This window comes from Myotis davidii, unplaced genomic scaffold, assembly GCF_000327345.1.
Source record: "Myotis davidii unplaced genomic scaffold, ASM32734v1 scaffold453, whole genome shotgun sequence".
NCBI lineage: Eukaryota > Metazoa > Chordata > Mammalia > Chiroptera > Vespertilionidae > Myotis > Myotis davidii.
Window position 1 is genome coordinate 942504 of NW_006285234.1, and position 14184 is coordinate 956687.

At 40.0% G+C, this 14184-nt stretch overlaps 2 protein-coding genes across 6 annotated transcripts in view; both read left to right on the forward strand.

Annotated features, from left to right (window-relative positions):
• Positions 1-5499, forward strand: part of TMEM170A (transmembrane protein 170A) — a 19230-nt gene extending 13731 nt beyond the window's left edge. For 4 of the 5 annotated variants that reach the window (XM_015558795.1, XM_015558796.1, XM_006755752.2 and 1 more), the window contains one exon: positions 2370-5499. In XM_015558795.1, coding sequence (XP_015414281.1) covers positions 2370-2500 — 131 coding nt within the window. In that variant the 3' untranslated portion in view covers positions 2501-5499. Of the gene's footprint in view, positions 1-1152; positions 1326-2369 lie in introns of all 5 variants that reach the window. The other variant, XR_001512529.1, reaches the window with a different exon arrangement.
• A 5056-nt stretch (positions 5500-10555) lies between these two features.
• CFDP1 (craniofacial development protein 1) overlaps positions 10556-14184 on the forward strand; it is a 98162-nt gene continuing 94533 nt past the window's right edge. The window contains exon 1 of the mRNA XM_006755754.2: positions 10556-10755. Within this exon, the coding sequence (XP_006755817.2) occupies positions 10560-10755 (196 nt within the window). The 5' untranslated portion in view covers positions 10556-10559. The remainder of the gene's footprint in view (positions 10756-14184) is intronic.

Genomic DNA, 14184 nt, shown 5'->3' on the forward strand with positions numbered 1-14184 from the left:
TGTGTCTGCAGTGAGAGAACTACTGTCCTCTAGGGAGGTGCTAATCTAGCCTTTGCCTGAGGCTATCCGGCAAATGCCTCTGTGCAGGGTTTGGGCGAGGCGGGTCCCAGGGGATCAACAGGGCGGGCGGAGGGAACAGTTATGGCTGCTCTCAGTCCCATCCCCAGGGGCTCTGCCTCTCAAAGTCCCAGCAACCACTGCAAACCTTGGAGAGAAAGCTGCCTTTGAGTTCCGACCGATGCCAGACAGCCCCGCTTCTCCCGTTTGAGTCTGGGTCCTTAAAGACTCGCCCGGAACTGGAGCTCAGAGCCTGAGACTCCCTCCCGATTGAAAACGACAACCACGCTCTCAGCAGCCAGCCCGCTCCGCATGCACTCCGCACCTTAGTATCTCACTTCCGCACTGCGCCTCCTCTGAGTCTCAGTGTTTTTCTCTTTCCTCCTAGTTGTAGAATTTCCACTCAGCCAGCTTTCCTGTGGTTCTGGATGATGTCTGTTTCATCTTTTAGTTGTATTTTTGAAGTGGTTGTTCAAGGCAGCAAACTCCGGTGTTTACCTATGCCGCCATCTTGGTTTCTATATAAGTATATTCTTAAAAAATAGAAACATAATATTCCTACTAATTTGTAACTTTATGTCCCCTGTGAATTTAAACCTTGGGCTTCAAGCAGAAATCTCCCTTTGTCTCTTTCACTGGAGGGGGCTTTGGGGACAATGTGGCCTCTTTTCTTTGGGTTCTGTAAATGGTGAAACCTTTGTGATAACACAGGGAGGAGGCCAGTTTCTCCTGTCTGCAGAAAGGAGTTTCCATAACAGGCCTTACCCAATATTTTTAACTATATCAGTTGTCTTCAGAGACCTTCTGCTCCAGTTTCCTGACTGGAGTACTGGCTTTGAAGACCTGTTTCAGATTTCTCATCAGTAAAATAGGGGTAAACACTGCCCACCTCATATGCTGTGTGTTGATTAAATGAAATAATGTGTCTATAAAATATTTAACATAATACTAACACATAGTAATTATGCAGTAAATGTCATGTTTATTTCTGTCTTTAAGATTTTATGCCTAGAGTCTCTGTTTTCTTCTCATGTTGTGCTCCTTATATAAGCTTTTTCCTTTCTTCCCATCTTCATCATCCAAATCCCACTTTAGGGCCCAGTTCAAGTTGCTTTGGCTTCTTTCTATCCAACCAACTTTTTTGGAGCTAAATTATAAAGGGGCCTAATGAAACAAGTGCCTCTCAGATGTTAGTAGCACAGTTTTGTATGCATTGCTACTGGAGGTGGGCATTTCAAAGTCATAAATGTTCCAGAAAAGCAACACAGGTATTAGTTAATATTGTTCTTCTTAAAACATGTTAATATACGTTCAAATCACATTTATAAACTGTGTGGACATATGATTGATACACTGTTTGTTTTGAATCATTAAAAATCTCTTTCATGCTTATGCTTCTGTCTTGTGTCCCCAACTAGATCCTGTGTACTATGAAAATAGGTATCATACCTTACAAAACATAGAAATACATAAATATTTGAATGAACAAACTGAGAATTTTGTTTGGAGCATTTGGAGGAGTCATCTGAAAACTTTGGATCTGTTCTTTTTATATTAATGAAATCTTGACTTTCTTGGTAGATGCTGAGTGTCTTCAGCAACTCAGATGTGTACCTGAGTAGATACTCAGTTTCTAGGGAGTTATAGTGAATAACATAATAAAAATGATTAATGACCTAGGGAACAGAAAGGAATCCCTGAGTAGCCCTCCTTTCACACCCTTTGAATTGATAGCAAATTTATAGGCTTAGAGTCCTGTCTTCCTTTTTGTATCCCTCTCTTCCCTGCTCCATCCATTTCCTGAAGGGAACTCTGAGTATAGTAGAAAGTGGAGTGGGGATTCCCTGTGGCTTCTCCTAAAATATTTCTTGCTCAGTCTCACACAGAAAATTCTTTGTCATTTATTGCCAAGAATTTATTAGGTACCTGTTAAATGCATGGGAATAAAGAGATGTTTTTGAGTTTGTAATCAGATCATATGTAAATTGCAGTCTTTGTGATTTGGGTTATGACTTCCAGATGGTTTTATTCACTATGTCCAGGAGACTCTTGGTGTTAAGGAGTCACTTTTCAACACTTAAAAGCATATGTCACTAAATTGCAAACCTTATAAGGAATACTTAAAACCTAGGCTAGTCAGCAAAAAGAATAGGAAAAAAAAAGAATAGGGAAAACAAAACATTTCTATAATATTTAAATTTTAATGTAAAAATCTGGAACATTTTACTTATAGTTGAATTTTAAGTGCTATTAATATAATATCATGATTATATTAATCTTGATTTTTCTTTAACACTTGAATTTTTGAACAGGTGCAGCAATTGCTGGAGTATACCGAGCAGCAGGAAAAGATATGATACCATTCGTAGCCCTCACCTTGGGCACTGGACAGACCTTTTGTGTAGTGGTGGTCTCCTTTTTACGGATTTTAGCTACTCTATAGCATACACCCTTATATTTGACAGCGAACCTAAGTTTTAAAGAATCCACAGAAAGAATACAATAAGGAAAGTAGTGTTTTCTTAGTTCTTTAAATGGAAGCAATTTGGATGAAAAAGTATGTGAAGAACAGCATCTCAGCCTTTTCTTCAATTTGAAGCTCCAAGGAATTGAAGCTCTTTTGGACTCCTGTCGTTCTCAACCAAAACAAGTCAAGTTTTATGTTGTTTTGATATTTAATTTAAGCAGTTTCACAGGTGCACCTTTACCCAAAGCCAAGGCAGCGGTGCTTCTGGGTTAGCAGTCTTCACACTGAAATGTACAATATTCTGCGAGAAAATGCAGTGTTGCATTTTTTCTGGAAAACATTGGTTTATTTCTGGGCAGAGCATAATGTACTAAAAATCTTATTTGATCAAATCATGATTAATATTTGCAGGCTCTTCTTTTGCTACATCTTCATGATAGTAAGTGCCAAATAGTTTTGGTTGAGTATAGCTTTGTGAGCAAAATTGGTTAAATAAAACAGGAGAAAAAATATCTAGAATACAAACAGTGACTTTGATTCCACTTTATTTTAAGAAAGGAGATAACTACTGAATGATGTGACATTTCATGGATAACGATCTTGACCTCTGATTATTTAATATATTTTAAAAGATGTGAATCTTATCAGAATAAGCTAGCTAATTGAGACTTTTCAGAATTCCAGTACCACCTTTCCCTATCACTTTTATTCTATTACTTTTATTTGGTTTAATTGGAAGCATACCCCATTAAATAATTCAAGTTGAAAATTCTAAGCCAAATGGGTTAGGGTATTCTTGACATTAAGGCACATAAAGAAAAGATACTTTGAACATTCTGTTATAGTTTTTATTGACTGGTTTATTACTGGCTCTTGAAAAATTGTAGAAGTTCAGCTTAAACTAGCATTAGGGTTATTGATTTCTCTTAATAGCTACTTAGTCTTCTTAATTCCTTAGTGGTGAGTCTTCAGCCCATTTTTACAGTATTGTGTGTCACACCCAGAAAGTGCCTAAAGTTTAATTTTCAGATATGTCTTCAACTTTGCCCTTTACATTTTCCTTTTAGAGAATTTATGTCCTTAAAGAGAATGAAATATTGAGTTTTTTAAAACCCAATTTTAGCTATTTAAAATTGCTTCTACTGCCTAGCTTTCTTTTCATTAAAAGGCCTGAAAACTGTGACCTTCAAAACAGAAAGGATTGCAGAAATTAGTGTCTAACTTGATCCTGACCATTGAAACTGTTTTGTGTGGAATACAATCAATGTTGTTATTTGTTTTCAAAATAGCTTCTGGTAATTAAGTCTGACGTTTCTAAAGGAAAGTTTTCATTGTGAGAGTAAGGCTGACAGCCCATGAGGTCATGTACACACGACCATGTCTGTTCTACTTGAAGAAATATGCATTCTGCCTTTGAATAAAAATAGCTGGGAGGACCAATTTACTAGGGATAGTCAAAGATAAAAATTACAAAGGAGTCACGGAAATTAACTGGACATTTTCTTTTAACTAATAGGGCATTAGACTACTTATCAAAATTATGGTGACATACTCAGACTAGGTGGGAAATTATACGTAGAGTTGGAATGTAGGCAAATGTCCTTAGACGTACCCCAATAAGATTACTCTCTAATGCTCAAATCCTTCTTTCAAGCAAATTTTAAAATTTAAAATAGTCTTTAGTTAAAGACGGTTTTTCAGTTGAAGGAGCTGTGATTTTGAAAAGTAGCCATTCAGTCTAAGAAATTTGGGATTTTGCAGCCTGTATTATAAGAAGTGATTTTAATTATCTCTATCAAAGTGCGGTGTTCACACAACATTCTTTTGGGTAGAATTTCACAAACAGGTGGGCAATCTTGATCTATGATTTAAGTGTTTGGTTATTTTTCTTTTAGAGCCGAGACACAAAAATTAATGCATTTTGAAAGATGTCTTTTGTTTCCATCTCTTTCGTGTTTTTGTATATTTTGAGTATCCACTCTTCTTAAAACCTTCAAATATAAAATGTATCTTCAAATTGAATGTTTCTTCCATCCCAGTATGTGAACATTCTTCTGTGAATATATGTATATATACTTTATGTAAATTGAACTTTGTAGCTTGAAATGTTTTCGGAACAAAACTGTTTTGTGTGTGTTTTTAATTTTTCTCCTCAAATACACAATTATTTGGGGGTAGTTGCTCAGAAGAAAAAATATTGGCATTTGTGTTGAACTTTTTACTTTATCATCTATAGATTTTTAAGAATTTTTACCAACTGGCTTTCTTAAGAGACACATATAACCATCCCATCCCCCAGTGTGCATCCACTTTTCCTTTTTTTTTTTTTTTTTTTTTTAATGTGGGGGAGGGAGACCACACCCAACCATAAAAACTGATTTCTGGATTCTGTAAAATGGGTGTTTGGGGTAAAGGCATTTCATGAAAACTTAAGTCCACATTTAAATGCGTAATGAATATTCCAAGAGAAACATGTCTGTGCTATTAACTTTTTTTTGGCAGCAAAACATTACTTCCTAGGAAATGTCCAAACTAGTGAGAAAAAGTTCATGCAAATAATTACTTTTAAACCCTTCCTTATGTTGTTTAACTTTTTAAATTGTATGTTGGCTTTTGATTCCAAAGCCCTTTCTGACTGCTCTGGTTTGAATTAAGTTCTTATTACAACTGCAATGCATATAACCTTCCCTAAGAAACCATTTCCTGGAATGTGAAGCCCTGGTGCCATCAGCTGTCTATATGCGGAACATCCTATGTGCCTGCATTTCTTGTTGTGCACTCTGTTGGGCTGGTTGTGACTAAAATCAGTGTAACTTTTTGTATTAGATTATTTCACTAACTGCTACAGTCAAAATGATCAAATCTTTGTACGATGAAAAATTATTTAAATTGTATTTTTCTACTGACATTTCTAATTCTGGTATAAATGTTTATCAATAAAGAATTACTTTCAGTTCTGTGAACTGGAACTGTTATTTCTTTTTCAGTTGCCAATGAGTTTAATCTTTTGTAGTAAAGTCGTCTAATTTAAGTTCTTGTTTTTTTCAAATATATTTTTATTGATTTCAGAGAGGGAGAGGGAGAGAGAGATAGAAACATCATTGATGGGAGAGAATTATTGATGGCTGCCTCCTGCATGCCTCACAATGGGATCAAGCCCACAACCTTGACCAGAATCGAACCTGGGACCCTTCAGTCCACAGGCTGACACACTATCCACTGAGCTAAACCAGCTAGGGCAGTTCTTGTTTGTTTTTATAACAGTACATGTTTAGCTATATTTCTTTTATGTTCAACTTCTTATTAATTTACGGTAAAACTCTTGTTCAAAGATGTGATTAAACTGTACTTACATGTGAACTTGAGTCTTATTAACTCCACTTTGTGGGCTATATATTAATCATCAACAAGCCTTTGTATGATTATACACTGAAATGGCGGAAAGCTGGTAGTGGGGAAATTTTAATTTCACTAGTAAGTCTACATGGAGAGAGAGTCCCAGGTTAGTTTAGTACTTTCTGTGACATCATAAATCTTTTTTTGCTCTGCCACGTTTAGCAAATTGGGTTGTCCCGCTTGGGCATCTTACCCCATGGTCACGAGATGACTGCTACAGCCCAGGCATTGTAGGCAGACACACTATGTCTGGCAAGAGAGTGCCCATCCATTCTCATTTTTTTTTTTTGAGGTACAGTATACAGTAAAGTGCACAAAGGCTTAGCTTGATGAATTTTTACATATGTATACATTTAAGTGACTATGGCTTAGATCACGATACAGAATGTTTTTAGCATCCCAGAAGGATACATGCAGAATTCAGCCAAAAGCCCTCAAGATCTGCCCAGCTGCAGTGGCTCAATGGTTGAGCATCGACCCATGCATCAAGAAATCACGATTTAATTCCTGATCAGGGCACATGCCGGGGTTACAGTCTTGTGCCCGAGTAAGGTAGTGCAGGAGGTAGCTGATCAATGATTCTCATCATTGATGTTTCCATTTTCCCCTCTCCCTTCCTCTCTGAAATAAATAAAAACATATTTCAAAAAAAGATTGTATGTATCCAGGACCCAACAGAGGAAAAACTTTCAATTTTTCAAAAGGGTGATAACTGAAGATTGGATAGTGCAAAGAGACTATGGCGGGTGAAGGGCTAAAGGTGCTGAATTTGGCAGAGAGGACCCTGTAAACTATTGCCAAGATAACGTAGTGATTAACCAGGAATCTTGTAGGGAGTTGGGATTTGTATTGTGGCCACTGGAGAGCCCCATCTAAAGCCATTGCTCAGTTTCAGGAGACTTCTACTTTGTGAGAATATGAGCCCAGAGTTGACACGCTCTCCAGTTTTTCAAGGGAAGTTGGAAATCTAGATCAGGGGTCCTCAAACTTTGTAAACGGGGGGCCAGTTCACTGTCCCTCAGACCGTTGGAGGGCCGGACTATAGTTTTAAAAAAAACTATGAACAAATTCCTATGCACACTGCACATATCTTATTTTGAAGTAAAAAACAGAACGGGAACAAATACAATATTTGTATTTGCATGTGGCCCGCGGGCCGTAGTTTTAGGACCCCTGATTTAGATTATTTGAAATCTCTCAATTTGTAAATGCTGACAACTTAATTTAAATTCATGTAAAATCTTTTCAGGTCGAATATTACATGTCTTTGAGCTGGATTTGGCCTAACTAATATTTGACCTCTTTACTAACCTATGTGACATAATAAAAAATAGTTCCTCCCCTGGTCACCCTTAATGTGGTTGGAAACTTTGGTTGTGAATTTGAACTAATGTATAGAATACTAATGAGCTAAAGAGGAGACTGAGAGAAATGGGATGATGCTGGAGAAGTCCAATATATCCTTTTCCCCAGACTCAGATCCCAGTGATGGGGCAAACAGCTACATCCCAGTTTGTCACTGCAGGGTCCCTTCACACTGTTCAAGGAAAAGTATGGTAAGAATGATAAACTCCCAAATCCTGGATCCTAATTTCATATCTATTTTTCTATTATTCTCCCATAAGGAAGATCTGCTGAAGTGGGTCATAGACCTAAATGTAAGAACTAAATCTATAAAACTCTTAGAAGAAAACAGAAGTAAATTTTGTGCTCTTGGGTTAGTCAAAGTCTTTTTAGATACACTCCCAAAAGCACAAGGAACAAAAGCCAAAACTAGATAAATTGGACTTCATCAAAATGTAAAACTTTTATGCTTCCAAGGATGCCATCAAGAAAGTGAAAAGACACTACAGAATAGGAGGAAATATTTTCAAGTCCTATATTTTATAAGAGACTGATATTTAGAATATATAAAAACTTACAACTCGCCCTAGCCGGTTTGGCTCAGTGGATACAGTGTCCGGCCTGTGAACTGAAAGGTACTGGGGTTCGATTCCGGCCAAGGGCACATGCCCGGATTGCAGGCTTGATCCCCACTAGGGGCCGTGCAGAAGGCAGCCAATCAATGATTCTCTCTCATCATTGATGTTTCTATCTCTTCCTCCCTCTCCCTTCCTCTCTTAAGTCAATAAAGAAATATATTAAAAACAAAACAAAAAACCTTACAACTCAACAATAAAATAGCCCAATTTTAAAATAGGCAAAGGATCTGAATAGACATTTCTTCAAAGAATATAGCATGGGCAATAAGACATGAAAAGATGCTTAACATCATTAGTCATCAGGGAAGTAGAAGACAAAATTACAATGAAAATGCCACTTTCACACCCACTAGGATGTTATAATAAAAACGAGTGTTGGTAAGGGTGTGGAGAAATTGGAACCTTCATACACTGCTGGTGAGGATATAAAATGGTGCAGCTGCTTTGGGAAACAATTTGGCAGTTCCTCAAAAGGTAAATCACAAGTACTGTATGATCAAGCAATTCCGTATGTATGTAAGACAAGGGAACTTTGAAATGTGCTAAGTGAAAGAAGACAGTCACAAAAGACCGCATATATAACTCCATTTATATCCAGAATAGGCAAATCTAGAGAAAAAAAGGATTAGCCTGAGACTGAGGATTGGGGAGAAATGAGGAGTGACTAATGGATAAGAGATTCCTTTTTCAGGTGATGCAATGTTCCAGAATTGATTGTGGTGATGATTGCATAAGCCTGTGACTCCCAAAACTAATGAATTGTGCACTTTAAATAGGTAAATTTTATGGTGTGTGAATTATGTTTCAATTAGGCTTTCTAAAAATTTGCTGGCATAAAGCACAGACGTGTTTCATCTATGCCTTGATTTAGGTAACTCTAGGACTGGACAACAGATCCAGTCCAGTACAGAGTATCAAAAAGGAGCAATTTTCAGGTGAAAAACAAAAAACAAAACCTAAACCTGAACTAACAGGATATTAGTTGTCTATGTCTCATTTGCATATTGGATTATAATCAAACAAAAAATTTAGTCTGATTAAATGTTAAACTTATATAGTTGCACTTCCATATGGATTAACTTGAAAGAAGGATTCATGTGGATGATGTCTGAATTGTAGAATGTTGTTCTTGATAGTTAGTCTATAAAGTCATCACACACTCAATTAGTGAATACTGAACCACTGTTGGGGGGAAAGTGGAGTTGGGTTCCTGTGAGTCTTTGATCACATTTTTGTCAACTGATCAATACACAATGTTTTATGTGTGTTTCTATTCAAAGACACCTTAATATGTTCTTCTTACAAATAATTATTTGCTGTATTTCTTTGTTTTTTGAGAGAGTGTTTTTTGTTTGTTTTAATATATTTTTTTATTGATTTCAGAGAGGAAGGAGAGAGAGAGAAACACCAATGATGAGAGAGAATCATTAATTGGCTGCCCCCTGCACACCACCACTGGGGATCCAGCCTGCAACCCAGGCATGTAACTTGACTGGAATCTACCCCTGGACTCTTCAGTCCACAGGCCGACACCGGCTAAGACTATTTGCTGTATCTCTTCACAATGAAACAATTATTCCAATTACAGAATTTTTGTGTAATGCACTACAATACAGTTTAACTCTCCCTCAGTCACACACACATACAGTACACATATAATACACAGTATAATATACAATGCAAAATTTACATACTGTAAACATAGAGTACTCTGAACATACACTGTATACTGTACAGTAATGCAAATAAAATCCTGAAAAACGGTAAAGATTAAGTATTTAAAGTTTTATAAAAACATTAACTAGAATCTTACTGTTGATTCATTAACATTGAACTCTCAGCCAACAGCGCTACAACTCATGCCTGAACAAAGCTTATCTAACACTCCTATCCTATCTAATAAAAGAGAAACATGGTAATTGGCGTACAACCGCTACCCTTCTCATTGGCTAATCAGGGCAATATGCAAATTAACCACCAGCCAAGATGGCAGCCGGCAGCCAGGCAGCTTGAAACTAACATGAAGCTTGCTTGCTTCAGTGATGGAGGACTCCAACGTTCCCTGCCTGCCACTGCAGGCCTCTGAGCTGCAAGCAACTATGTAACAAACATAGAAGCTAAACAAAACCCCAGAAACCTGCCCAGCTTCAGCCAGCAGGATCGCAACATTGTAAGCCCCGGGGAGCCCAAGGGGCTCACAGCCGACCAGCATAGCAGGGATGGCTGGAGCAAAACAAACAAACAAAACCCATGTGGCACTAAATCAACTGCAAAAAGTACACTTATACACAGTATGAGAGCTGAACCAAAAATCTGATCGTCTGCCTTGCTCATTCTTAGCGGCATCGACTCATAATTGTCACCCTCTGTGCATGTCTGCAAATAATCCCAGAAAGCACCGCTAATTTTGATTTTGGGGTTACAATAGATTTTAGCAAGTAAACGAATACGAAAATACCAACCTGTGAATAGCGAGGGTCAACATATCCATAGATATGTAATTTTGTGTAAAGCACATTTACTAAATTAACGAGGCTATATAGCACCAAAGACTACAAGTCCCAGTACGCATCGCTTCGTCACGAAGCCCGTGCTGGGATAACTGCCACGGGATTGGCCCGGAAGTGTCGCGTTACTATCACGTACACTCTCTGCGCATGTGCACACGCAGCGGGGGCTCGCCCCAACTGCCGCTTCCCCCACCTCTACTTTTTGGTCTATCCCCAGAGCTTTGCGTTGGGATCAGCCGCTGCGGTCCTGTGGCTTGGCCCGCCCCGCGTGGCTGCGATATGGAGGAATTAGACTCGGAAGACTTCTCCTCCTCAGAGGAGGACGAGGACTACGTGCCTTCGGGTAAGCGATTCCTCCTGAAGAGGCTTGCCCCGCCCCGCGACCCACGTGAGGCGCGCTTGGCTCGGCGTTCGTGGGCCCGGTGGCCCGTGGCGCGGGTCTCGAGCATCCCTGACCGCTCTGTCCCTGTGGCCCGAGGCGTGTGCGTGAGGACATCTCGCGCCGTCGCTGCCGGCGGCCTGACTGCGGCCGCAGCCCCCTGTGAGAGCGCGGGAACCGTCGCGCGAACACGGCCCTGCCTCAGGGGGCGCTGGCGGGGTCCGCCGACCCCTAGTCACGCCAGCGCTGAAATGGTCAGACCGTCTGAGCTTTGGAAGGTATTTTATTCCGTCCCGAGGTTATGGCCAGCTAGCATCGCGTCCAAGATAGATCTGTCCGCTTTCTGCCCTCAGAAGGAGTCTGGTTGGTGGAGAGTTCACATGATGACGCTTTTTGCCTGTTTGCAACTTATACGCCCATTGCTCCCTTCTCAGAATTTTTTGTTGTTAATTTTCACCTGAAAATATTTTTTTTCATTGGTTTTCAGAGAGAGAGAAAGAGAGAGCAAGAGACACATATCGACTGGTTGCCTCCCCAAGTTCCGACGGGGCGGCGGCGGCGGCGGCAGCGAGCGAATCCTGCCCTTGACCGGGAATGGAACCCGCGAAGCGACCGTGTGCGGCCAACACTAACCACTGTGCACACCGGCCAGGGCCTCAGAACTCATTTTGTGTTTTGTTTTGTGTAGGGACCTCAAACTGAGCGGGGCCAATAAATCGTCACCCAAACAAACTTACCTCGTCCGCCATCCTGCGCCTTCCCCGACTTTCCCATCTCATTAGAAATATCCATACCATCGCTTTGGTAGAAAGCAAACAAAACCCCCGAGGAGTGGAGTCATCCTTATTCCTCACTTTTGGTCCAACCTGTCAGTAAGTTCTGTTGTGTCTCCGTGGAGAACACACTTCTGACCGCGCCCTTGCCAATCTCACTGCTACTGAACTACCGGGATCCTTCGTTAGGGCTCGTTATAGCTTCCCCACTGGTTTCCCGGATTCCAGTCTTGTCCACCAGCTTTGGTCTTACAGTAATGGCCAGAGTGATCATTGGAAGACTAGTTTTCATTTTAATCAAAAAGGCTTGTTTTGAAACCGAGCAGTTCCCATCATCCCTGTCAATCATCCCCAGTCTCATTCCTCCCACTCCCAGCGCAGACACCCTTCCACCTCAGGTCCTGAGCAGCTCTCCAGTTTGCCATTGTTCTTTTTTTTTTTTTTTAATATATTTTATTGATTTTTTTACAGAGAGGAAGGGAGAGAGATAGAGAGTTAGAAACACCGATGAGAGAGAGACATCGATCAGCCGCCTCCTGCCCATCCCCCACTGGGGATGTGCCCGCAACCCAGGTACATGCCCTTGACCGGAATCGAACCCGGGACCTTTCAGTTCGCAGGCCGGCGCTCCATCCACTGAGCCAAACCGGTTTCAGCTTGCCATTGTTCTTATGTCCAATTTTGGTTAGGTCTATTCAGTTTGTTGATATAAGAAATACCCAAACCTGAAGAGAATTTTTTTTATAAAAGTTTATTTGAGCCCCAGCTGGTTTGGCTCAGTGGATATAGCCTGGGCCTGTGGACTGTAGGGTCCTGGGTTCGATTCCGGTCAAAGGCACATGCCCAGGTTGCAGGCTCGATCCCCAGCAGGGGGCGTGCAGGAGGCAGCCAATCAATGATTCTCATCATGGAAGTTTCTGTCTCTCCCTCTCTCTCCCTTTCTGAAATAAATAAAAATGTATTTTAAAAAAAGATTTTATTTGAGCCAAATTGATGATGTATGTCAGTTGGGTAGCAAAATCTCATATGTTCCAGAGAACAGCAGTTTGCAGTTTCTTTTATGCATTTAAGATTAAGGAGGGCCCGGCAGGGGTGGCTCAGTGGTTGAGCTTCGACCTATGAACCAGGAGGTCACTGTTCATTTGATTCCGGTCAAGGACGTATGCCTGGGTTTCGGGCTCGATTTCCAGTGTGGGGTGTGTAGGAGGCAGCTGATCAATGACTCATCACTGATGTTTCTATCTCTCCCTCCCCTTACCCCTCTGAAATCAATAAAAATATATTTAAAAAGATTAAGGAGGGATCCTAAGGAAGATTACTGAAAGTGGGGGAAGGCAAGGGGAGGTTGGGGATTGGATTACAGGATAATTGAGGTTATGTGGCCCGATTTAGGAGGAAGGTTCTGAAAGGGGTTATTGCCAAAGGGGCATTTTGCTTAAGGCAAAAATAAGCCCCTTCCTTCCTTCCTTCCTTCTTTCCTTCCTTCCTTCCTTCCTTCCTTCCTTCCTTCCTTCCTTCCTTCCTTCCTTCGTTTCTTTCTTGTTTTTATTGATTTTTTTAAAGAGAGAGAAGCAGGAAGAGACAGAGAGAAACGTCATTGTGAGAGCAAAACATCAGTGGGCTGCCTCCTGCTCCCTACCAGGGATCAAGCCCCAAACCAGACCCCTGACTTGAATCCAGCAATTTTTTGGTGCACAGGACAACGCCCAAACAACTGAGCCAACCGGCCAGGGAAGGCAGTTCCATTTTTAATTTTTTGAGGACCCTCCATACTGTTTTCATAGTGGCTGCACCAATCTGCATTCCAACCAACAGGGCACGATGTAGACAATGATAGCGAACCTTTTGAGCTCAGTGTGTCAGCATTTTGAAATACCCTAACTTAACTCTGGTGCTGTGTCGCATATAGAAATTTTTTGATATTTGCAACCATAGTAAAACAAAGATTTATATTTTTGGTATTAATTTTATATATTTAAATGCCATTTAACAAAGAAAAATCAACCAAAAAAATGGGTTCGCCATCACTGTGTTAGATGCTTTCTCAGATTTTCTGTGATTCTTAGTTGTTTGGCTCATATTTAAGCATGGAGGAATAAAAAGGTGATATAATCTCTGAGTCTTTGGACAATACAGTATTTGTCCATTTTGTGCTTTATTATTTATAGGGTTATTCTGTTTCTTATTCCCTCTCTAGCCCTCCAACCCTGCCCCCATAGTAGCTGCATGGAATTTGATCTTGTTTTGTTTAATTTAAAATGTGTTTATCTCTTATCCGTCAGATTGAGCATCTTTTTACGTGTTTGAGATCCAGAGCCATGTGCATCTTCTTGCCTGAACCGTCTGCAATGCAACATTTGTCCATTTATATGATGAAAAGTAACTTCATATTATGAAAGCAGTTCACTGGCTTTGCAGAAAATTAGAAAATGCAGGCAATTAAACATTAAAAAAATAGAATCATTACATTCTCACCATCCAGAGATTATCAGTTTTAATTCCTTAGTAAATATTCACTCTGATCTTTTTCTACACCCACAAATAGATATTTGTATTTTCATCAACCTGAAATTATACTTTTTTATGTTACTTTGTAGCCTCCTCTTTCCAGTGAATGAAT